Genomic DNA, 26709 nt, shown 5'->3' on the forward strand with positions numbered 1-26709 from the left:
CTTTGGTCTCTTTTCCTAAAACAGCTCAGGACTGCATGGACTATGATACCAGCATGTCTGAAGGCTTGGGAGCTTATCATATAACTCCCATCTTAATCGAGGTAGTAGTCTTCAAGAGCTGGTAGATTTAAACAGCCAGTTTACAGACACACTAGTTCCATTGCTCTCAGGTAGAACTGACCTGATACATGTGTTTTGTACAACATCCTATAATTTTCTACAAGGGTTGTTGGTCTAATGTAGAACTGTTTACAGGTTCCTTCCCTTCTCTAATTCCTGACAAACATCCCTGTTTACTCCTCAAATGAACTGCTATATTCAAGTATCCAATATTCAGCTCCTAGGAGAGTCAAATTTTAAAATGTGTTTAAAAGTCTATGGCCTACAATTTAATAACTACAGTGACAATGAAACTCTCAGTGTCATCTCAAGGAAGAAAAACAAAACAAAAAAAAAAATTGGCCTGACCAGATTCAAAAAGCTCATTGGATTTCTAGTGTATCTATGAGTGTCTGGGTTACCTCTGTGTGATGGATACTCATTTGAGGTAGATTAATATTTTTCAACTTCACATGAATCTATGTCCTGATAAAACCATTGGAAATTAACAGTGTACCCAGTTGAAAATGCACTTAGTTCATGACCTACTGAACATCATAGTGTCTTAGTATAGTATAGAGAGTCTCAGTTGTTTGCCATTATGATTATGTAACTAATTGGGACCTATTATCATTGCATTGCAAGAGAATACACACACACATACACACATACACACATATATATGAATACATACACACATATGTGTGTGTATAATTAAAGAATGACTTCAACTGAATATACATCTATTTCTCATCACTGTGAAAGAGAAAAATGTAAGTTGAGTCATCATAAAAGACCATGTGTTTATTATCTGCCCATCATAATCTTTCTAGAGTACATCTCCATTTGCAGGTACCATTTATATCAGATTCCCTTTCTTCACATTCAAGGCCCATCTGAGGACCATTTTAAGATACTATAATGTCAGTCCACAATACCTCCTAAGGAATAGCTTATTTCTTGTTTTGATTTGAAATTATAATTCTTCAGAATAACAACTCAAGCTGGGAGGTCATTTATGAAAGCAACATTACTGACTAGATATGATTTTCAGAAGTTTTCTGTGTAATTAATAAATGCAAAGTTTTTCTTCAGCCTTCCCTCTGGATCAGTGGACATAAATTGTTTATTATATCCTTAGTTACCGATTCTATTAAGATTTTAACTTTCCTCACAATGATTGCTTCTCTTTTATATTCACTGAAAATTATCAGATGATGGAGTTTTTATGACTTTTAAAGTCATGAGATCATACATACACTGAATATAGAGAACAAAACCTGTCCCAGAACTAAATTGAACATTCCCACTTTCTGGCCTTTGTATGAAAAAGAAGCATCTAATTTATACTGTCCAAATACATTCAGGGACCAGAATCATCTAGTGACATGGGGAGACATCTCATGAGAGTGACATAATGAAAATAAAGGAGAGGGATGTTTGATGAAAAAACAAAAACAAACAAACAAATCTCTGCACAAATGTCGGATGGGCAGAGGGTGTGAGATGGTCACAGGAGATAATAGTAGAGATGATTGCAAAACTCAGAGGTTTCAGAAGAAGGGAATTGGGGAGATGACGTCTTACAGGAGTTGGTTTGAAAGAATGAAGAAAAGACATGAAGAAATCAAGTGACAGCAATGATGGCGTGAATGTGGCAAAGAAGAACCTTTGTTCACTGCTCCAGTGATTATAGAATTCAGTGTGGTGGTTTTTCAAACGCTAAAAATAAAACCATCATGCAGCTCATCTATATCACTTCTGGGCATATACCCAAAGGACTCTATACCCTACTACAAAAATACTTGCTTATCCACATTCATTGTTGTTCTATGAATAACAGCTAAGAAATGTAATCAGCCTAGATGTCCATCAGTGGATGAATGAATAATGAAAATGTGCTAGGTATACACAGTGGAATTTTATTCAACTATAAGTAAAGGTGAAATTTGAAGGCCAAAGGAGGGAACTATTTTTAAAAATCCACCAAGTGAGGTTATCTAGACCCAGAAAAACAAATGCCATGTGTTCTTTGAGGATCCTTGCTTCAACTCTTTAGGTATGTTAAACCTGGAGCTCCTGTAGAAGCCAGGAAAACAAAAAGGGGCTATTTGATGATGAATGCCTTAAGACAGTGAAGTTAGGTAGATGGACCAAAGGCACTGGAGGTAGAAGAGATTAATCAAGTATGGGGGTTGGAAACAATATGGGGAGAAGAATGTATTTAAATAAAGGTTATATTTTAAAAGATACAGAGAAACCTATTATTTGTAGGCCAATTAATAATATAAATTGAAACAAAAATTTAGAAGAGTTAATCTTATTTGATTGATTGCACTACCCTTGAAGCCATGGGTTATTAAACAGCTCCCTCCACATCATTGGATATGTTGTTTGTTTGAGTTGTTTTTTTTTTTTTTTTATTGGGCATGGGATCTTTAGATGTAACTCTTGTCATTCCTCTTGGTTATCCACTAGAATGAGGTAAGACTGTACTGCTAAAGACACCATACATCTTGGTCAAAATATAGAGAAGCCAATCCAGAACTGAGCCAAAAACTTCCTTTATTATTAGCTTTCATAATGCTGATACTGGGGGAGAAAAGGTATCAGTGCTCCTATGAACTACAGTTCTAACCCAGGCAAGATATGCCCACTGTTTCAATAATGGTTCAACGCTCAAGGCAGCAAACAACAGCTCTCTTACTGGAATCAAAGAACACTTTGCTGAAGGGAATTCATGTCAGGCTTGTAATCCTGGTAAAACCCATGTTTGTGGAGGCCATAGGCCCTAGAGGGGAACCAAATACCATCATTTAGCTAAATGGACATTGTATCAAACTATAATGGCTATTCTTGGGTTAATCAGAAAATTGTCTCTTTATGGTGAATGGTCCTAATACAGAGGATCTTGGCTGCTTAGTGTGCTAAGAATAAGGTACAACTGAATAATTAGCCCCAAATATTTATGCCATCCAGTCTACTGTCACAGAACTAACACAGAAGATGGGGCAAAAGGACTCAAGAGACAGAAGAAAGGGAGAAGGGCAGTAGGGTGCTATTTTCTATGCGTGACATGGACATTCAATCATGAACTTACAGCAGCTGGACTTTCATGTAGAGGTAAGTCACAGTACTGTACCTACCAATAGCTAATGAATGATAGGGGAAGGGCTTATGAAGCAACATCTCTCCCTGCTCTACTATTTGGTTACTAATGGATTCTGGGGCTATTAACTTCAGATTTATCCATGCTAATAAGTCCATCAGGCTCCACAGGATAGTTCCATACATGTGGTCACAAGACAAGATGGTCCTAGTTAATTACATCTATTGGGGTCACAAAACAAAAGGTAAATAAAAATTATAAATAGAAGATTGTTGATAAGATTGGGTAGTTAATAGAGGGTATAATATGAAAGTAATCAGAAGGCAATATATATATATACATATATATGTGTGTGTATATATATATATATATACATATATATATATATATATATACATGGAAATGTAAAATAATTTTCTAATTTCATTTCCATTGCTGTGATAAAATGATGCTAGGGCAAAAAGAAATGTAAATAAGGTTTATTTGGCTTGCAATTTTAATTTATTTTCTATAATTTCAAGTAAATCAAGGCAGGAATACAAGAAGCTAGTCATCTCACATTCCAGTCAATAGGTAAGACAGAATGTCTTTGCTTGCTTGATTACTCTCAACTAGCTTTCTCCTTTTTTATATTATTCAGTACTTCTGCTTAGGGAATGATGCTGCCTATGGTAGGCTGGATTATCCTTTATCAATTAACAATCAATATAGTCCCCAACAGATATGCTCATGGGCCAACCTGATTTACATAATTCCCCAATAAGGCTTTCTTTCCAGATGACTTTTCAGTTGTGTCAAGTTGACATTTAGAATTAACTAGCATAGAAAACACATTTAATTCATGAAAATACAGTATATAAAGAAAAGATGATCATTTTAAGAGTCATATTAAATCATATCTGAGCAATAAACACAGGTGAGGGTGTTTTTCATTGTCTTTTCTTTTTGGTTTTAGAAAGGAGGTATTTCCAACTTTTTTTTTTAGTATAAGATCCAGATAAACAAACTTCAATGAAACCTTACAGCGAAATAGAATTGCCAAAGAGAGGGAAAAAAAAAATCACTGTTTGGAATGTGAGTGGAAATAGGATCTAGTCCTCCTTGGAGGAAAGGAGTTTAAAAAGACTACAGGTTTGTACAACCAGAAAGAGACTAAGAGGGCCAAAGTAGGTGGAGATAATCTTTCCATGTTTCCATTTTTCAGGCATGGAAGCTTCTGGAATGAGTTCAAAATAAGAAATATAAAAACAGGACTGTGGATGTAATAGTCAAACCTAGGGAGAGGGCTAGGGGCACTCCAGGCCCACATAACAGTCAGAGTGAGCATCAAATATACATAACTTACATATTTGAGTGGAAAACATGCCTGACTAATATGAAGGAAAGTTGTCTGGGTTTTTACACAATTATGGTCTGTTCTGTTGGCTTTAATACCTGACCTTCATCTCCTGTGTCTGAGTCAAATTACATGTTCTCCAACCAAAATGGAAAGGCAGTCTGCTTTTCAGCTCCAACAGCGACTTCCTTAATCTCAGTTAATTATTCTGAAGGAAATCCCAAAGGAAATCATGAAGCAAGGAGTGTTCCTGTAACTTGTCAATTGAGAATCTAGATGGGAGGTTAGCTAATGAATCAGTCCAACCTGATTCCCATGAGCAAGCCCTCTCAGTGCATGCAAAAATTCAGTTAAATCTTGTTAAGCTAGACCATGGTAAGATCACATACCCAATGTCCCCAGGAAAAATAGTAAAGAAACTATCATATACGTATTACTGGGTTTAGTGACACATCCAAAGAATAGGCTGAAGGACAAGCATAAGTTCTTAGGTAATGTGAAGAATAGCCTCATTCCAAATAGCAATAAAAATTATATATCTGTAAACAAACTTACAAATGTGCAATGACTATATAGAGAAAATAAGTACAAGACAAAACCTTCTGGGGGGCATAAGTGTTACAACAGAGGAGCATGTTATTATATTTCAGGTTTTAATAATGTAAATATACCCATTTGTCAGTGTAAAATCTACAAACTCAGCTCAATCTCAAAAATTGTCATGGCTTAGACATCGTTGTCCCTATCAAAGCATATTGTCCACTGTAATGATATGGAAAGTAGTAAGGCCTTTAAGAAGTGGGCTTTCTGGAAGGTGACTGAGGAAGACCCTCTGTGAAGGGATCATGCAAGCCTTATGAAGTAGATTTGTTTCCAAGGGTAGTAGTCTGTTATAAATGGGCAGGCCAGAAACCTCTTCACTTTATTGCTGATTCTTAACACGTGGTAATGTGTGCATCCCTCTCTGTCTCCAATCCCGTGAACCCTCCACACCACTTCATGTATATGTTGGGATCTAGCCAGGAGATCCTTGTCAGATTTTTGCATTACACTGTATGTTCTTCTAGAATTATAGTTATGAGTCAAACTTACCCATCACTAGGTATTCTATTATAATTGCAGGGAAGTGACTAAGATTAATATGGGAGTTTGAATAGGGTATGGTTCCCATAGATCCCTGTATTTGAATGCTTAACCATAGAGAGTGTCACTGTTAGGAAGTATAGTCTTTTTGGAGTAGGTGTGGCCTTGTTAGAGGAAGTATATCACTGTGAGGTTGTGCTTTGAGATCTTCTATTTTCAAGCTGTATCTAGTGTAGCACAAAGTCTCCTCTTGCTGCCTTCAGATCAAGATGTAGAACTTTTGGCTTCCATCAACACCATGCCTGCCTGCAAGATGCCATGCTTCCCACCCTGATGAATAATGGACTAAATCTCTGAAAATGTAAGCCAGCTCCAATCAAATGTTTGCCTTTATAAGAGTTGCTATAATCATTGTGTCTCTTCACAGCAGTAAAGCCCTAACTAAAACAGATAATGATTACAAAACAATATGAACTGATATTTCAGTACAATATTAATAGTAACAAACAATATTAATTAAAATTATGTATGTCTTAATACAAATATGTATTATATCCTAAACACTGCTCAGTTGCTTTTGTTTTTTTATCAATAATGTCATACATCATGCTTACAACTTTTTGAGGCCTAAACTATTATGATTACTTTATAAATGATGCATTAGAGGCATAGAAGAGTTGATTCGCCAGAGGTAACACAGATGCCAAGTAAAAGTAAGAAGATTTGACTCCAGTTCTCTAGCTCCATAGCCTGTGCCTTTAACCATTGGATTCCAGTTTGACTACATGGACAGCAACAGAAATTAGAGTAGCCTTGCTTTGGAGGCAGAATCTGATAGGCTTATTCTAAACATAATCTGAATAATACAAATGGAAAAACTGTGAAGTAGCTGGAGATATTTGGTAATTAGAGGATGAATGTTTTAAATATTCAAATTCAGTTACTGTATTTACTCATTCAAATACACACACATACACAAATATACATGAACAAATACATATATACATATATTCCTAACCAGGTTTTATTTTAGGCCACAGTCACAGGACAGTCTGGAAACCCTTTGTTCTCTAGAGGCTTATATTTTTGCTGAGGAAAAGCAACAGAGAAATCAACTTCTGGGCCATAAAATCTCTCAGGAAAAAAACAGCAGAGCGAGATACAAAGAATGTAGGCAAAGGGGATCAGGAGCCACTTCCTTGATCAAAAGATGTTTGAGAAGAAACTTGAAGAACAACTTTTGAGACAAGTTGAGGTAGCAAAACCCAGACCCACTCCCAAAAGGATATTTGTCATAGTTGTGAAAAAGCAAAAAAACCCAATGATGTCAGTAGATGTGAGGGAGAATGGTAGAAAATGAGGTGCAGGAAGGGGTATGGGAAGGGAGAGATAGCAGGGAACTTGGATTTTAACTCTGAGTGAAGTAGGGAACTTGACATGGTCTGGTCCACATTTAGCATAAAGTGGTCATTCAGGCTGCTGTGCTGAAAATGAATCTCCAAGTCTTCCATAGAAGAATAGTGAACTCTTCTGGACAGATGACAACATCAGTCTTGACTAGATATATCCAATGTGATAAAGGCATGGACCCTGATGACTGAGATTCTTTATCCATCACTCCCAAAGCAAAGACTGATGAACAAAGAGTTCTACAAGCCTGGAAGAAATCTCACCGAGCAGTGGACATGCCACAGAAGCCTGAGAAATAAATTTTCCACTCTATTGTCCACTGCCTGATGCTGCTTTTGTGAACAGCCAGAAGGACTCATCACCTACAACCCCCCGAGCCACGTCCAACCAAATGACAGCCCTTGATTACACAGGAGGTATGGTAGAACATAGCATGCTGGAGACATGGTGCTCATAACAGAAGATACAAAGATGGAGAACAGAAACAGGAGTCTGGCAGCGTGCACAGGGTTGTAACCTGAACATCTGCAAACCAGAGTAGCTTATGTAAGTAGCACAGACTGTGTAGCTGGTGTGGGACATTTCCAGATGGCTCTGACAGCCAAGCCAGGATGAAGAAGCTGATCTAGGACCTGGGATCTAGGAGCTCCCATTGATGTTAGGAACAAAAAATTTAGCTTTGATTTATGTGATGGGACGAGACTTAAACTCGTGCAATGTACCTACTGGTCAGCACTCTGTACAGATCTGGGATTCTTTGAATATGAAAAAAGAAAAATATCATTTTGGCATAATAAAAATACTGAAATGTAGTGTCTAATACATAGTTGGCCATCCCTGACAGCACAGTTCTACGTTGCAGCAACTCAGGAGGCTGAGCCAGAAGGACTGCAAGTTCAAAGCTTTTCTGAGCTACACAGTGAGTTCAAGGACAGACAAGGAAACTTAGTGAGGCTCTGCCTCAGTGTAAAAAAGTAGAAAAAGGAGTTGGGGTGTTTGATTCAATGGGGGAGCAATTGCTTAGCATGTACGTACCTGCATTCAATTCCTACATACTAAAAAAAATATAGTGTTGTGGACTCAATGAAAATTTTGTATCCTTGGAAAAATGGACACAAATTTTATCACCGAATTTCCACAAATCAATGTTATGGTCATTGACAATCCAGGCCCAATCAAGCAAGGAAGCATGGTGTTCTCTACAAATATACCACAGACAGGTCTACTGATATCAACTCCCGATAAACACACAATTTCACTTAGGCTATCTAAGTAGTATATTAAGGACTTTGCTAAGTATTCCTGGGAATCCTAGTTTGCTTAATATGCTGATGATACTGTTCTATAAATAAATTGAAATGCTGCCTCCAACTGAATTGATTTTTTTTTTTTTTTTTTTTTTTTTTAGTTTTTAGGCAATGTATTTTTGTTAACTATGCAAACCTTTTTGTGTCAGAATTTCCTGTTACTTGAAGGCCAGAGCATCTTAATTGTATGGTTTCCTTTTATCCATGAATTGTATGTACTGTGCATATTGAAAGCTTATATGACCTTATAGCACACAGTAGACAGAGAGAAGGTCAACGCAGTAAAATGAGCTCATCTCAGAGTTACCCTTTGTGGCAAGAGCAACAACAGCCTGCAGATCTCATATGCAAATTTCCGAACGCTAGTTCCTGTGTTGTACATTGACTCTCTAGACTTTATCACCACATACCTTCCTATTTCTCCTCATCCCCTTTATCACCATCATTTTGCTTTCTAATTCTCTGTATTTGATTCTCAGAAACATTCTACATAGAAGAAAGCTTGTGTGTGTTCTTTCTGTGCCTGGCTTGTCTCACTTAGCATAATGTCCTCTAGGCTCATCTATCCCTTGCCAAATGTGCATATACCTGTGTATGAAAATACAATAGGTATGATATAGATCTATATGAATTGAATCAATTTGTTCATGGATATATACTGAGGTCTATTCTTACAATATGTTTGAAAATTTAAAGGGTTTTCCTTAGTAATTATAATGCAGGTCTGACTCACGCAACTACTGGGTAAGCCAGCAAATTCAGACCCAGGACATACACCTCTGGATTCAAGGTCACTACTTTAAATGTTCTAGTGAGAAGCAACACTATGAAGGTGTTAGCTTTTAGTAGCATTCACTTTAATCATTACTTAAATGAAGTTAGTTCTATTTATTAGCATTTTTTGGTTTTTAAAAAGAATAATTTTTGTCAAGTTTATGTGCTTAAGAATGAAAAAGGACTAACTTTAGGCAAGAGGTTGTTTATTCTCAGAAGTCTGATTTCAGTGTCTTCTCTTAGCAGTGATAGAAGATGACTTATCTACATGTGGATGCCTTTCACATGATTTTTAAGAAACAATCCTTCAAAGAAAACATTATCTAAGTTTATTACTGAAGACAAACCACAACCAGCTCTACATGGTCTACCTGCCTCATCTCACCTCTCTTCTTCTCTTAATAAGCCATTTGTTGTGATTTTTATGCTTTTACATGAAACACTTAGGCACCTTTGAAAACAAGAAGAAACCCTATTCCTCACGAGGAAAGGGTAAAATGATTCTGAGTTTAAGTCTCATTGGGTTATAGAAGTAAGACTTACTCCCAAAACAACAATGATAACAATCACCACCACCACAAAAGGCAATGCAAACATGAGGAAGTGTTTATTTAAAACACTCATAAGCAGTGACAAGAGAGACTTTTTGTTTCCATCACCTGCCACCCTAAACAAGGTACCTAGTCATGTCTCTAGCTTTTCCTTTAAGAATGGCAGTTATAGTTTCACCTTCGCCTTGTCAGTTACACTGGAAGTCTCCAAATAAACGGGTGGGAATGGGGGCAGGGGTTGATGCTCATGGTATCACACAAATGCCTGTAATGAGTGTGGAGGTAATTATGTGTTCTTTCAGATTTCCCTGTAGATACATTCTAGTTAATATAATATAGGCACACGCCTTTAATTTGCTACAGCCACCAAGGACAACATGATCCTCACAGTACTGTTTGTTATTCTCTTGCATGACAACAAATTTCACATTTTATTTTTTCCCTCAGAATAAAAATACATAATTTATTACCCTTGGTCAATCTGTTGGGAAATTGGCTATGAAAAATGAAGGACTATTCAATCATTGTGGAAGCCTTATGGGTTAATCAAATTTATATACTTCTTGCAGACACCCACTCCCCATTATCCTTTCTTTCCCTGGCAAAGGAAACCTGTTGCTGGTTTATCTATTATTCTTCTGGAAACCTAAGGGGTACTGAAGATGCTAACTCTACACCCTACCTCCAAGGATGGGGTCTAATGGGAAAGGTCAGTAAAATGGCATCATCCTTTTAATCACATTGGTTTCATCTTTCATGTTGAGACTAATCAAAACTAGATGGCTCTTCATTTAATTGGACTACTTATTCTGAAGAGGCTTTGTTTTCCCGCTCCATTTTTGATTTCTGATCATTTCTACTTCATTCGAGGTGGGGGTGGAGTAGGCAAGAAGTATGATACTTGTTACTTCCTGTTCTCATCTGATAAGAGAAGTTTATCTGAAAGTAACCAGACATTTGAAAAAGACCCTGACTTAGCCTCTCTACTCTTCTACTTTCCTCCAAAAGAGAAAATTGTTTCTTCATGGTTAAAGTAAGTTTTGAAGTGAAATTCTCCAAAAAACAGCAGAAAAAACTTTAGTTCACTCAGATTGTAATAAGGAATCTGGATACTTCACAGTGACAAGTAAAATTTTAAGGTCAGGCTCCTTTAAATTTTTCAGAGTTCTCATCTATGTTAAGCCTATCACAGTATCAAGCTCTGTCCCAGACGTTCAACTTTGAGATCAAAGGAAAATTGCACAAAATCTAAAAGTAAGCAGAACCAATCCTTCCAGTCTTTAGAAGTTGTAAATGCCAGGACTTTAATCTACCAGGGAAGCACAGACTGTATTTTTATCTTCAATTTCCAGTCAACATTTAAGGAGTCATTTATAAACCATCTATGTGCTCAAAGCCCGCCCTTGACTCTTCATCCCTGGGTAGTCCCGAGCTTGGTACTTGATTCCCATTTTGAGCAACATTTCCAAAACCAGTTGTCTGAAGTATCTGCCATGCTTCTGATTCTGACAGTTTCCTCTCTCCCGGCTGAGATGACTATAACCATGGTGGCCTCTATTTTGACAAGTCCAGTGAACACATATGTGTCCTCCTCAGACTCAGCTTCCTTCTTGAAAAGGTTTATTCTGTAGACTTTCCCGGTACTTTGGATATTTGTTGATCTTCCCAATTCCCTGATTATTTATATAATGCTGCATGCTGGCTCTTTCTTCAACCTCAAAATGCAGTTCTGTCCCCATTGTTCCACCCTGAACTCTTTCCTGCCCCATCTGTACCCTGATAGAAACCTTTTCAGCACCCCCATTTTCTACCTACCACCTCTTTCTTCATAATTTCCAACTTCTGGCCAGTTCTTTCCACTGAGCTCAAGACTGATAGATGTGAATGCCTATCTGAGATATCAGCTAGATGTCCCATGGCATTTGTTACTTAAAATCACTATGTGAGCCTACAACCCATCTTCCTCGAATCCTTCTGGAGGCCTTGCCAACTGAGATGACACCAGAATTATGCCTGTTAGTTAAAGCATCAGTGACTTTCCTGAATCGTTTTGGCATTCCCCTCAAAATATAATCTCAATTTGGTGACTCATCACCTGTCTGGCAGCTCCCAACAATGTTCCCTCACTGCAAAGATTTCTCACTTCACTATTTTTGAGTCATTTTTTTCACCTTTTGGTTCTTAATCCACACAGAAGGTAGAATTTCCTCTTTAAATCAGGCCAGGAGACTGAAAAGATGGCTTAGCAATAAATAGAGTATACTGCTCTTGCAAAGAACTTGATTTTAGTATCCAGAATCCATGTACGATGGCTCACAGTTACCTATAAGTTCAGCTTAAGGACATCTAACTCCCTCTTCTGGCCACTTTGGGCTCTGCACACAAACACACACATATGTGCACACACGCACACATCTTAGACCATTATCAACATGACAGGAAGTATGGAGTCACACTGACAGGCATGGCACTGAAGAAGTAGCTGAGACCTACTTCCTGAGCTCCAGACAGACAGACAGATAGATAGATAGATAGATAGATAGATAGATAGATAGAACCTGATGTAAGTTTTTGAAACTTCAAAGCCCACTCTACAGTTACACACTTCCTCCAACAAAGCTACCTCTTCTCCAACAAGACCACACCCATAATCCTTTTAATCTTTTCCAACAATTACACTCCCTGGTGACCAAGCATTCAAATAAATGAATCTATGGGGGCCATTCTTAGCCAAACCACCACAAAAGTCATGTTTCTATAGGTGCCTTTCTTGATCCTTCCATCTAAAAGGACTAGTCACATGCCTTCAGTCAAACCTCTTAATCTTATTCTCTCACATATCTTCAGCACAGGGCTGAGCTCAATCTAAAATAATCTTTGTTTGTTTGTATTCTCTTAGTTTATTTAGTACCTAGAGCAGTATCTGGCTGAATGCTAGTATGTACCCATCATGTTGAAGAATAAAATCAAGGTGGAAATGTTATTCAACCTGGATTTATCGAGGAGCTGCCTCTGGTTTTTCAAATGTATCCACAATAAAGAATTACATCAAGAGTCTGAGGTCAGTGATGTATTCTCTTCTGTATGCCTTCTGGTCTTCTACTCTCTGACATTTGTCCTCTGCTGCAGACACAGAGACTTGCTTTCCAGTCCCATACTGTCTTCTTGTCTTCTTGATATTTACTTGTTCTGTATTCCATGAACCACAGTCAATTGTCCTTTCAAAATTGGTCACTCACCTCTTCTGTATCAAACTATTCATGTAACCCCAATTTTTCTACCACATGTTTCCATGAATTCTTCTCACACTGTGGCAAAGTTATATACTTATAACCATGTCTCCCCATTAGAATCAGTAAAGATCTAAAGTTTCATATTCATCTTTAAGCCAGCAGCCGATAGTAGAGAGATATTCAATAAATATTCTGAACAGAATCAACATCACCCAATACCATATGAAAGTACAAAAAGTGAATCAACTGTTTTCCTCCAAATGAATAAAGTTTGAGGAAAATTAATATGTATATTGAATTATAAAAATTATATTATTAATATCATGGAATGCTATCAATATTGTGAGTTCTGTTCACATTTACAATTCTTAAAAATTATAAAACCTAGAAGCCTAGAGGTATTGGTAAGTTTCCAAAAGTTACAAAACTATTAAGCTGAATGCTTAGAAATCCAGTATCTTTAGGGCACCCAGGCCAGCTAGACTTCCAGGCAGTAGACAGGATGATCAGGATCGGTCTCACTTAGAAGAACCATGTGATCTATCTCTCGATGAGCTATCTAGAATCTGGTCTGCAGAGCTGGTCAAGTTTAGAAGGATGAGTCACCTTGGGCCCCAGGCACACTCCAGTGTTTCTTCTCAGCACTTTCTTCTCAGAGCCTTTGTCCTTGTATGTGAGCAGTTGTGAGAGTATTTCTGCTTCTCTCAAGTAATGTCACCCTGATCAGAAGTCATTGATACCACAAATCACACTCTTTCAGAAACCAACACACTCAGATGTGAAGTTTGTCCAAATGCCATTTCCTACCTTGGGCATGCAGATCAGCAAATGTCCTGTTGTCTGAGACCTTTTAGCAGAGCTGCTGTCAGGCTGGACCTCTGTAGAAAGGGCAAGCTGAAATGGCTGGAAATGAGAAGGAAGTGTAGGGAATAGAGGCATATTACAAAAGCCCACCTCAAAGGCTGTTTTTGTTACAAATTCATAACACACATGTTACATTAAGAAAACCATTTAGATGCATTAAAATTATTAGAATTATAATTAAAATTATAAAATATTAAAATATTCTAAAACTACTCTTTATATACATGAACTGTGTTAGCTGGTATTATGTACAATCTAAAGAGTATTCACCAGCCACAATCTGTGAAGTGTTCATGTGTCCACCTAGGGTGGAAAAATCATTTATAGATAAAGCATCAATATATTTCCATTTTAATGTTTCTCTGGGCTAGCCCAAATGCATGATCAGAATCAGAAAAAAAAAATCTTTTTTTTTTAAATGATAAAACCAGAGTTTTCATGAATGAACGGAGTGACCATTTAGAATAGTCATTCACTTGAACATTGCAGCTATGTGATGAACTTGTTAAAAACGACAACCCAGGAGGTGCAGGTTTTAGACACTCATGTTCCTGAGATACTGGAAGTAGCAGCCATGTCTACTGCATACCATCCTGTGGTATGAAAGAACATGCCCAACAAACAGCACATTGTCTAGCTTTCTAGTTTTTTCAATTAGGTTTAAAAAAATGGGACCACCAGCTGTATATGTAGGGGAAGATAGCATTGTTGGGCATAGGTGGAAGAGGAAGTCCTTGGTCTAGTGAAGGCTGGATGCCCCAGTGTAGGGGAATTTGTGGGTGGGGAGGTGGGAGTGGAGAGGTGGAAGTGGGGAGGTGGGAGTGGGTGGCTGAGTGGGGGCATATTCTCATAGAAGCAGGAGGAGGGGAGATGGGATAGGGGACTTCTGGGTGGGAAGGAACTGGAGAAAGAGGATCACATCTGAAATGTAAATAAAATATCCAATAAGAAAAGAAAAAAAAACTGGGACCACATGGCTTAGGTCAAGACTTATCTTTTAAAATGGCAATATCCCACAGGTATGCCTACCTTTCCTTTGACCATTACTCGGACATAGGTTGGCTGCACATCAACCTCAATTAAAGAGGTATCCATGTACCTTCAAAATCAAGCATACCACATCTTGTAATTGTCCAAAAAAAAACCATTCAGCTCAAAAAAGTAAAAACATGAAAGTGTGCTTTTAAGACCACTTTAGATGGAGAAAGTTTTAAATGTCCACACTAAACTGTAGACATTTAAATACTAGCCTTAAAGTACTCCTAGTCCAGAGGAAATTCAATATATCAGCAATTTCATTTTTAGACATACAAGTATACTTGGCATTGATTGCCCCTAGCCCAAAAATACATTAGGTCTGAAATGCCAGAGGTTTGCAAAAGAAAAAATGGCTTGTCATGTTCTTCCATGAATATTTTATTTTAAGCCCCCAGGATTTCAGCAGCAGGGAATGCTGAATCCACCACACTCTGGGCCAACAGCCACGGGCTCTGCTTTTGTGGATGCCTCCGATGCCCTGCACATTGGTGCACAGCTGTATGGCACCAATGCTGCTGGAAGGGCAGTTTCTTTCCCCAGAAGGAACAAGCTACTGAACAGGAATGGCAGCCACCCAAGGCCCTCCAGATTTCACACATTAAAATAAGTTTGCCAAGTAGCTACATCTTAAAAACTGATTTTGAATGTATGAAAATGGGGCAATGATTCAAAAAATTACAAATTTGAAGACAGGGAGGGTCATCCAGGGGGCAAGTGGGCTTTAGGGTCAGAGAGGCTTCTGAGAAATTCACTCCACGGATTCCTGCTTCAAGCCATTAGACCACATTTCTGAACTCCTCTCAGCTTGTTTCTTTCTCTGAACGATGAAGAAACACCCTGCCCTCTGAAGTGCTCTGAAGGCACGCGAGTTGTGGCCTTTAGACTGTTCATGTTAATTAAGTATTATATCTTCAGCTTTTAAGTCAAAATACTAACAAGAAGACAGTTCTCCACCATGCTCACGCTTCTCATGTGTTTACCTGCTTCTGCCTTCAAGATGTTCCTCTGTCTGTTTTTTTTTTTTTCTTTTCTACCAGTTCTTTATAGAGCAAACTACTTCTCATCTACCTGTTTCCATTGCTCAGGTCTACAAGGTTCACTGGCTACCCAATGCTGTCAACCACCAGCCCCACACTGGCATTCTGTATCCCTGAGCTCTCTTTCTAGTTCATTTTTCTACACATAGCCTTTCTCCCTCTGTGGTTACTCATGAGGAGGAGTCTGACTGCTTAGTGCCTGTGTCCCCTGCCAGGGGTATAGATAAACGAGAGCCATGGGTATCTGGAATATGTGGGTGACAGTCTCGTCATGCCTGTTGCAGAGGAGACGTTCCGTAAGTGTTTTTGAACAAAGACCAGATAATCCATGATGCATGGGTTGAACTTCATCTATAGTCTCATGTGCTGACACAGATAGCAAGGAATTTTAGTACAATTAAAACTTCAGAAATAACCTAAAAAATATGAGACAGACTGAAAAGGGTGGAACCATGAATAGTTAACCCTCCCTTGAAAGAAAAAGAAAACAGAAATGGAGGCTAGAGAGCTATAAGAACAGAAGAGATGAAACCAGAAAGGGAAAGATGGAGTTTCCTTCAAAGGCAGGATGGGGCAAGCCGTGAGTAGGCAGAGAATGGAGTAGATGGTGGGCAAGAGCATGGTGTGAAAAAGGAGAGCATCTAAGATTAACTACCACTCTGTACAGCCAAAGTAGAAGGAATACAAACACTCATAAATTACAAAAATAATAATAAACAGTATGTAGAATATCCACACCATGAAATATTATGTAGCCATATAAAGGAAGGGAATTCTAACATGTGGGGGAGTAATAAGCCATGAAGTCATTGTGGAAAGTGAAAACAGTCAGAGCATGACTCCATCTGTATAAAAGCTCGATTGTGTGCTCATTTAAGGATATAGATCTTACATTAGTGATGGCCAGGAGGAGGAAGAAACGAAGACTGCTTGGTGGCTATGGGGTTGAGGTGACACTGTCAAAGCATTGTGAATTTCCCAAGTGCTACTGAATTGTATACTCCAAAATGTCTTGACATAATACATTTTATGTTATATGTATTTTTTCCACAATTAAAAGAGTAAAGTTGGAAGGGGACCTGAACGGTTGTGTCCTGGCTTCTCCAGCTATTGTTTATGTGGACAGAAGTCACTCTCTGAAATATGCCTTCTTTTAGATCATTATAGAATAACTGTCTTGCTCACCTTCCATGGCTACTGCAAAATCAGATGTAACACAGAGCATGTAAATAGACATTAACAACACACTGGCCTTTATTGGAGCATGCTTAGACATGTTCATGGGTTCCATTATTGCTATTCATTCACTCATTCATTCACTGCATCTGTGGTCCTCCTAATAGGCACGGGCTACTATCTGAGGTACTAGAAAGGTACAGCCCAAAGAACATTGATGTCAGAATTTTAAAACACAAGGAAATCTAGACTTTGTCAGAAAGCAAGTGAAGGACAAGGAATGATGGAAGTTCTGGGTAAAGGCAGGCTCTGTCATTCTCAGACAGTGGGCAGGGTCCTCTCTCATAAGGTGACATCTCATCAGAGGCTGAAGGACAGAGAAATTGAAATGACAATGACATGGGCACAAGGAAGTGGGTACGAATGGAATGGTACAATGATCAGAAGTCATCAGGGCAGTGGGCCAACTCTAACACTGTCAAGCGATGAGGTGGAATTACCTGGACACCTTGAGATTCATGTTACAGGGAGGGTGGGTGATAATACAGGCAGAGTGTTGAAGGTCAAAATCCAGGACCTTTAGAAGAGAGTGATAATGCTCTGCCATGACCTTGAGGGGCAAACATGTCACCTTGCCATGTGGTCATGCCTGTCTGTTAGAATAAAGTACAACTGAGAACCAGTCATAATGTGGGGATCTGAGTAGAGGACCCAGATCAGGGGCTTTAAGATGGAACGAGGCAGAGAAGGCTCACCACTCAAGGCTCATTCTTTTTTTGTTGTTGTTGTTGAATTTTTTTATTGGATATTTTATTTACATTTCAGATGCCATCCCCTTTCTCCATTTCCCCTTCCTAGAAAACCCCTATCCCATGCCCCCTTTTCCTTTTTGCTTTTATACATTTTTTTTTAATGTTAATCAAAGGCTTTATAAGTGTGGTATTGCTCAATCCAAAGTGTAACCCAATACCCAACCTAGATATATCAACTATCTTTGACTGGTGGAGACACGTGAACATCTGCCTCCGTGCCCCCCTTTTCTCTCTCTCTTTCTCTCTCTCATCACCTAGCTTCTCCTCTCCTTCATCTTCTCCTCTCCTTACTCCTTCTCTTCCTCTCAGTACTCCTTCCCCCTTGGCTCCTCCTACATATCACCCTTCCTGTTAAAATAAAACTTTTCTCTCTAAATACAATTAGAGCATAATTATGTCAAGGCTCATTCTTATGCCACAGTGTTTTGTAAAACAAAGATGACTGTCAGAGTAACAGTCATGGAGCAAAGGGATCCTGGGCTATGAGGATCAGAAAGCAGCACAGCTCTGAGAATCATTTCAACCCCTTCTGGATGGTTTGAGAGTTCATAGCCGTGGGGCTCTGGGGTTATTGATTCACCTTCCCTTTTCATCTTTGTGTGTTTAACATGACAGTGAGGGATGTGGAGATGGCTCAGTGGCTAAGAGTGCTTGTTGCTCTTGCAACAAGAGGACCTAGGTTCAGGTTTCAAGCACAATGGCTCTTGACTGCCTGTGACTCCAGCTCCAGAGACTCCACTGCCCTCTTTTGGCCTCTGTGGACACCAGGCATGTACATGGTATACCTATATTCGGATAGGCAAGCATTTATGCATATAAAATAAAAAAGGAATCTGTTTTAAAATTTACAGTTAGCACTCCATCTCTTCAAAAGAGCAAACTGAGTTCCATTTCTGTGTTACAGAACTCAGTGGGTTGCTACTTAGAAAGAGAACTGATGGGAGGACCATGAGATGAATGTGTAATAAAAATGCTTTACCTGTAGACAGCCAGGTCCAGGATGATCTGATTGCGTTTCTCATCATCTTTCAAAGAGAAATCAAGTCTAAAATGGATTCATTTGGGGTCAGTGTCAGGGTGTGGAGGGAAAGAAGGGTGGCTTTAGTACATTGTGAAAATAACCCCATCATGCAATCAAAATAAAAGACAACAGGTGTATAAAAATCCCCAGTGACAAACTTATTTTTACTAATCAGACAATAAGACATCTATGCTAATTTAATTTTTTTTTTAAAGAAGCCCAGGAAGCCTATAGATAAATTTACTCTTTCTGACTTTGTTGACATGGTTTCAAGGAAGCTCCAAAGCACTCACTTTGGTGCAGAGATGGAGACACCTGGTGGTGAAGTGCTCTCTTCCATTTCATTTGCGTTTGCTAGAACTCAGCATGGGTTTTTCCTGGGGACACAAATGCTGCCTCTGTGTGCTGTGCTTCCAAATACCATGCTCAACTCCCAGCATCCTTGCTTCCTTTTCTCCTGGCCACATTTTCCCCATTTCCTTTCCTATTGCCATCCCTCCCGACCCGGGAAAAGCTGAGACACAGCCAGTAATCTATGACATTTATTTTATAAAGAAACAGAGGTTCACAGAAGAGGATATGTTTGGAGAAGAGGAACAGGAACCCAACCAAATAGGCAAGGGTCAAAGCCCCGGACCCTTCAGTTCTATCCCCTGGCTGAGCCCTAAGTGTAACTGCTTTGCTACCAGCGTATTCCACAGAATTACTTGATCAGTTTCATTTTGAGCAACTAACTTACTAAACTATAATCTGTATAATCTAATATTAAACAGTAGATACTACATTGTTTGGAAAATACAAATTAACCTTTACATTTGGCTTTCACTGCAGGCCTACTGCAGCAGGGACTCCTATTGTTCCCAATAATCTAACCATATAGGGCTTCTACAGGGTCTCAAACAAGCCATGCACTCCTTCTCCCTTGGGATTCTTCTATGTGCTGTCCTATCTGCCTAGATTGTTTAGCCCACAATTCTATGGTCTTTTAATTTGAACTCTCTTTCTATGTAATTTAAAACTAGTTTTAGAGGTTTGTTCTGGGTCAAAGATAACCATTCAGGTCCCTACTATTTCTCCTTTGTCTCTAGTAATAAAATCCCATGAAGTACGTGGTTATACCGAATAAAAACATCACTTCCCATCCTCCCTTACGTCAAGATTAGGAGATACGAAGGAAGATGTTATGGGCACTTTCCAGGAGTTTCTAAAAAAAAAAAAAAAAAAAAAAAAAAAAAATTGTGTCTTTTCCCAATTGACTTCTTTATTCGGCTGAGAATAACAGAGCATGGCAAAACATGAATCACAGAGACTCTTATCAGGGCATTGTAACTGTCTAGGTAAAGGGCAGCACTGATCCACCCTAAGATAGAAATGAAGGACTTGATGAATACTTGGACTCTGGTAATATTGAAATTAAAGTATGTGGAGATCATTGATAAAAGCCAGGGAGAGGAGAATTGGGAATCAAGGGGTTTGGATTTTAGTGCCAATGGGTAGATGATTGTAAATGAGATGGAGAGAGTGGGAGGTAAGAATGTTGGGAGGGGATGGGGAGGAGAAAGTAGAGAGATGGGAAGCAGTTATTCTTTTTCAATCATATATGTCAACAAACTAATGCCACCTACCTAATTGAATATAGAAGCCTTGAACTCAGGGAAGAGGCACAATCTTGTTATGAATAATGTGAACACTACAGCTGTTTTGGTATTTATATTTGCCACATTTAAATGTTTTCATCTTTTTTTCTCCCCCTAAGTCCTCCCAGATCCTCCCTCCCTTGTCTACTCAACTTTCTATTCTTTCTCTCTTTCTCTTTCTCTTTCTCTTTCTCTTTCTCTTTCTGTCTCTGTCTCTGTCTCTGTCTCTGTCTCTGTCTGTCTGTCTGTCTGTCTCAAAACAAAACAGAAAAAAAACCCCATAGTAACAGCAATAAAAGCATGGAGTCTATTTTATGTTGCTTAACTATTTCTGAGCACGGGGCCTGTCCTGGGGTGTGGTTGACACACCCAGGGCCACTCCATTGAAGAAAACTGATTTTCCTTCTCCTAGCAGGTATCAACTGCAAATAGCTGTTTGGTTAGAGGTGGAGGACTTTGTACCCACTTTCCTTCTCTGTGCTTAGAAAAGCCATCGGATTTGATGATGTCCTGGCCCAGAAAACATGGCAAAACAAGGACAGCTAGGAAACTAAAGCTCATAGGAGGCCAGGCAGAGTATCTGGCCAAGCATAATAGGAAGGGCAAAAGCCTGCTTTAACGGAGAGGGGACTCTCTGTTCCACCCAATTTCCCAAGGTAAAATAAGCTGAGGCCTGGCAATGAATGATCACTGTGCAAATGATGGGACTAAGGAAATTTTTGGATAATACAATATTCAGAAGTGGCTTCAAGATGAAATATGAAGTAAAATGTCAAAGACTGAGTACTGACAAGACTGCTAAGAAATTTGGCTGCAGCTTTAGGCAGAGAAGGAGAAGTTGACAGAAACTAGCAAAGTTTTGTTCTTTAAGATTAAGGTTATTAAAATATGCCTGTATGCTGGTGCTGTTGGTCCAGTGAAGTGGCAAGGAGTGATGCAGAGAGCAGGGGACCCTGGAAGCTAAGTGTTGTATAATTAGAGAAGCTGGATAGTGAGCCAGCAAGGAGGCTGGGGCAGAGTCTTGACAGCATAGCCATCACAGCAGGAGAATGCTGTCTACCACAGGAAACAAAAGATGCCTGGTTGATTTTGTTGCTCCAGTGAAGTAAGGAACAAGGTCTTTGGTTGGGTCTATGGGAACGTAAGGCAGTGCTGGAGAGGAGGAGGAGGAGGAGGAAGAGCTGTGACCTCTGCCTGAAAGTGACTGAGGGAATGTTTGCCAGGACAGTACAGGAGAACCATGGGTGACTTGAGACCTGTGGTACTTGTACCTGCATCAGGAGCAGTGGGTAAAGGTGGATGCTTCGCTCCATGCACACTGAGCAGAGGGGAATGCTCAAGATTAAACAATGCCAGGATCTGTAGGTTGGTGATGGTGGACAGGGGGAAAGATGGGAGCTGCGGATTCTGCTTTGGATTATAAAATCCAAAGCAGCATGAATACACAGTGTGAGTGCAATAAGCAATACTATAGAGTGAGTGGATTCCTGTGTGGATGGAGCCTGACTGTTGGAGTGGAGGGAGTCTGAGACACTGGAGATGATGTTCAGTGAGTTGACAAAGTTAAGGCTTAGGACGTGGCAGCAAATAGAGGAATGAAAAGAGAATCTTACTAGAGCCAAAGGGAGAAAAATATGTCAAAGGTCACCAGGACAGAGAGGATGGGGTTAACGAGGTAGAGAAATTGTGGTCCAGGTGCTAGGAACTTACATGAGCTGAGAGGGCTGGTGGTTGGGAACTGAGTGGGCTTAGAAAGCTAAGAACATTCCAAAGACACTAGAGATTTTAGGGAAAGGGAGTCAGACAGGCAGCATGTTGCTGCGGGCTATAACTTTACTAGACTTTGGTTGAGAGGAAGAATGTGGTCAATGGTGGAAGCAGAATCTCTGGTTGTAGTCACTAAATACAGATACAAAGCACTGGAGGAAGGGGGTGATGCTGCTGGTGGATCTTTAAGCTCCAGAAGATACTGGTGGATGGCAGAGGGGGACAGGAGGAAAGGAGATTGGGGTAATATAAGGGAATATAATTCTGATAAAGACAGATGCCCTGGCACATGAAGGAGGAGGGATGTCCAAGGCCTAGAGCGACTAGAGGGCAAGGAGGAATAATTTCTTCAGAGATTTCTTAAAAGAACTGGCTTTGGGGAAGGGAGGGTAGTTAGTGTGGCAGAAGGAATGGTGCTCTCTCCAGGAATACAAGGCTCTGAAAGTCTCCGTTCCCTGTTGAAGCTGAAGATAGATTGCCTTCCCGTAAGACCTTCAGATTTGGTGAAGGTGGCTCCTGCCACATGCACTACCTCATCTGCTGTACCTGTCCTACTGTCTGGAACTGCATTCCTGTCTGCTGGATGAAAGGGGGGGGGCATATCAGACGGGAAGCTGGAGCCTCGATTGTGGAGATCATGACAACTGGGCCAGTGTGGACAAGTCGGATACATCAGCTTAACTATGTGACCATATCGCTGACCTAAGGAGCCGATCTTCTGTCTGCCAAACATGCTTTCTGTGAAGATGAGATATGCCTGGGATGCCTCTAGATTGTCTTTGTTGTGGTAATGACATAGCAAATGAAATGATGGCAATAAATGGGCTTTGAGTAATGAAATGAAGCTAATGAGATTTAGCCTATAGGCTTGTTATTTGTATTGAGATTATAAAAGGCACTGTGGGCATGCTCACTAATTCTCAGCTTTCAGAGAGAAAGACAGACAGAGTACCTCAGGTATTATGAGACTTGAGGATTTTCAGGTTTTTTTCTCTCTCTGTTACTGAGGTATTTATAGCAATGCCTTTCCCTAGAATTTTTGAATGCTCACTAGATGGGTTCCAGAGAAAATGTAGACGGGAAGGAGAATGTCTCAGTGTTTTCAGCCAGACTGCTTGTGGCAGAGTTTCAAAAAAAAAAAAAAAATCCATAAACAGGACGATGACGCAGTGACAGTTTTCAGGCATAAAACTGTATATGGGCCAAGATTTCATGGGATGCATAGATAACTAAGATTTCCATATGTCAGAATTGTTTTCTAGAAACCAGGAGAATTGTACACTAGAAATAGAGATGTCTAGCTTTCAGTCATGCACAAAATGACATTATAGTCAAACTCCTTCACAGGGGTCAACATATTCTAGTCAAAGCAAGCCCCTGGCTGAGGCCACAGCAGTGTGTGTTCACTAGCGCCACCCCACCAGCAGTGTCTCCACTTAGCCTCACTTACTTGGCTTCGTTGACATTCAGGGCCTTTCCATCTTCTGTAATCAATTTCCGGGGTGGTTTCACATTCTTTTTCTTTTCACTTAAGGTTTAGTGAGGGTGATGGGAGACACCAAGGGGCAGACAAGGGAATTAACAAAAGTATAAACGTTACTACTAATTCATCTTTGTATTACTTTGAGATACTTAATCATAAATCATAAAAACTTTTAGAAATTTAATCAGGCATTTGTTACCATACTCACAGCTCACTGAGAGTCTGTACCCTTAATTCTTCACTCCTCACTAAAAACCAAGCCAAGTTTTAAATGGTTATATTTGTATCTCCAAAGACCAAAACAATTTGCCAGGGAGTTTGGATTGAGGAAGTAAATTCCTTTTCATGAAATACTCATGAATATTTAAATGAGTCCATTTTATGCATGGTTTACTCAGATAACTGTCAATTCTCCACGTGTGTGTATGGAGCTTCTGCTTTGGTTGAAATTACCATTTTTGAACTACAAGTGAAATCTATCCTGTGGAAATAAAAAATACTGGTGCATAAGGAATGTGTAAACTGACACTTCTCACAGCATCATTTCCAGTGGCACGTCCAGAACTGCTCAGACTATCTATCAGTGGAGGATTGATTGGCTCTGCTGTGGTAAGTAACATTGGAACGCACCTCACAGCTGTTAAAAAATGTGTTTTTTCTTTACACACTGATGAAGAAAAGTGTTGATGGTGTATCTAGCAAGCAAATATATACCACTGAAGTTTAGTTTCTTTTGGTATAGTGCTGATGATTAAATCAAGGATACATACATGCCAGGAAAGTACTGGACCACTGAGGCTGGTCCCAGATGAATTATATCAAACACAAACTATGCTAGAGGTTGATTTACTCAGATGAAGTTATAATTTCTTAAATGGCACAAATTTACTTTGATTTCAAATTTAAGGTTTTCATTGGTACGAGCTTCTTATTGATATAAAAGTGAGATGAATATTGATACTCTCATAGGCATTGTACCTGTACAACACATTTAGGAATACAAGGCTTAGACCCAGTCCTTCTTTAACTTTTTTAACAGATTTGAGATGGTTAGCCTGTGAGTTAAGGGACTAGAGCAAATCCATGGTTTGGAGTTTATTGTTAGGGTGTTTTCTATGTTTTATTTAGAAATAGCTGAGTGGAGTTAACAGACAACAGTCCAGATTACCTTACATGGATAGTTGGTTTTCAAAACATCAGAAGTCCACAGAATTGACATGACAAACATGTCTGTAGTAATGTTCATTTTGATTAGAGACCTGTCTGCTCCTGACAGCTTCCTGTATTGGATTCTAAGAAGAAATTGAGCATCTTTGGAGTTACTCCAGTTGTGGTGAGACAGCTACTAGGCAAGAATTGCCTCTTTCCTTCTACAGACAAATTACTGTCCAGAAAAGGACACTCTTGCAGAATAGTCAACTGATTATATCTGCCTAGACAGAGTAATCAGCCCTTAATAATCCTCCATCACTAAGGTCTGTCAGATGATTCTGGGCCAGAAGGCTGAAGATCAGATGCTCCAATGTTTTGTAGTATAGGCAGTGTCCAGGTGTTCAGCGGTCTCTATAAATTGGCAAAGTTTTAGAAGCTATGCTTTGTGCTTCCCATAATTTTAGTTAACTCAGCCATTCTGGATTTCTGATGGGGTTGAAAACTTATAGTCTCTTAGCCAATCCTGGCTATTTACCTTGAGAGAAAAGATTTGAGTGGATGGTTTTCAGCTGACATTCATTCTAAAGCCAAGAAAAAAGCCAGGTTCAGAACTAAGTGTTTATTTAGGAGAGATGACAGAGGTTCTGGTTAGTCAACAAAATGATGGACTGGGTATGAGGACTATCTTGCACCTCACTGGTAAAAAAAAAATTGGCATAATTATGCTCTAATTATATTTTGAGGGAAAAGTTTTATTTTAACAGGAAGGGTGATATGTAGGAGGAGCTAAGGTGGGAGGAGTGCCGAGCAGAAGAGAAGGAGTAAGGAGAGGAGGAGAAGGAGAGGAGAAGCTAGGTGATGAGAGAGAGAAAGGGGGGGGGGAGATATCGAGGCAGATGTTCACGTGTCTCCACCAGTCAAAGATAGTTGATATATCTAGGTTGGGTATTGGGTTATACTTCTGATTGAGCATTACCAAACTTATAAAGCCTTTGATTAACATTTTTAAAAAGTGTATAAAAGCAAAAAGGAAAAGGGAGCATGGGATAGGGTTTTCGGGGGGGGGGAGTGGAGAAAGGGGATGGCATCTGAAATGTAAATAAAATATTCAATAAATAAATAAATAAATAAATAAATATGAAAAAAGAGAAGTGATTTACACCGTTACAGGGAGAGGAGAAAGCATGGTGCTAGCAAACCAAGTTTGTTCATTCTTACCATGCTGAATGGTGGCAGAGGTGAAATTGAGGAAAATGGATTATACAAAGCAAAAAGTCAGCACATGTTTTTCTTTACTGCAGATAACATTTGAACATGTGAATAGGAAGATGTGGACACAAGGAAGGATGATATAACCATAGGCAACCATCTACCTTGAATATCTACTGTCTTTTTAAATAGGGATTTTGTGTTAGTTAACTTTATTGTTTCAATCTAAAACAAAACTGAGCCTCGCGATCTGATCAAGCTATTTTAGTGACTTAGGACAGTAAAGTGATCTGGAAACACAGAGCTTCACTATTCTCAGTGTGGACAAGAGTACACATAGGACAAAAGACTGGCCTTTGTTACTGCTTTCTCCCAGCTAATAAAATAACTATTGCATACACAAAGGCAGGCTAAACAGCACAACTAAGACTCCATGCAACTCAGCTGTTCTTTTAAGGTGTTAAGGAAAAATAACTTGCTTCTTGTTCTAGGCTTAGTATAAGTTACTTATACTATATAAACATATTAAACACATGTATAAACACAAACAATACATATTCAGGAACATATACACATGTTAGGAAAACTGTAAGTCTACAAATACACCAAAT

General features: G+C 39.2%; 1 protein-coding gene across 1 annotated transcript in view; it reads right to left on the minus strand.

The window, feature by feature from the left end:
• LOC117701857 (dynein axonemal assembly factor 11-like) overlaps positions 1-26709 on the minus strand; it is a 71734-nt gene that overhangs the window by 36245 nt on the left and 8780 nt on the right. The window contains 4 exon segments of the mRNA XM_076706306.1: positions 13710-13805; positions 14796-14865; positions 18809-18874; positions 23705-23782. Of these exon segments, the coding sequence (XP_076562421.1) occupies positions 13710-13805; positions 14796-14865; positions 18809-18874; positions 23705-23782 (310 nt within the window).

The sequence above is a fragment of the Arvicanthis niloticus genome, unplaced genomic scaffold, assembly GCF_011762505.2.
Source record: "Arvicanthis niloticus isolate mArvNil1 unplaced genomic scaffold, mArvNil1.pat.X pat_scaffold_282_arrow_ctg1, whole genome shotgun sequence".
Taxonomy (NCBI): domain Eukaryota; kingdom Metazoa; phylum Chordata; class Mammalia; order Rodentia; family Muridae; genus Arvicanthis; species Arvicanthis niloticus.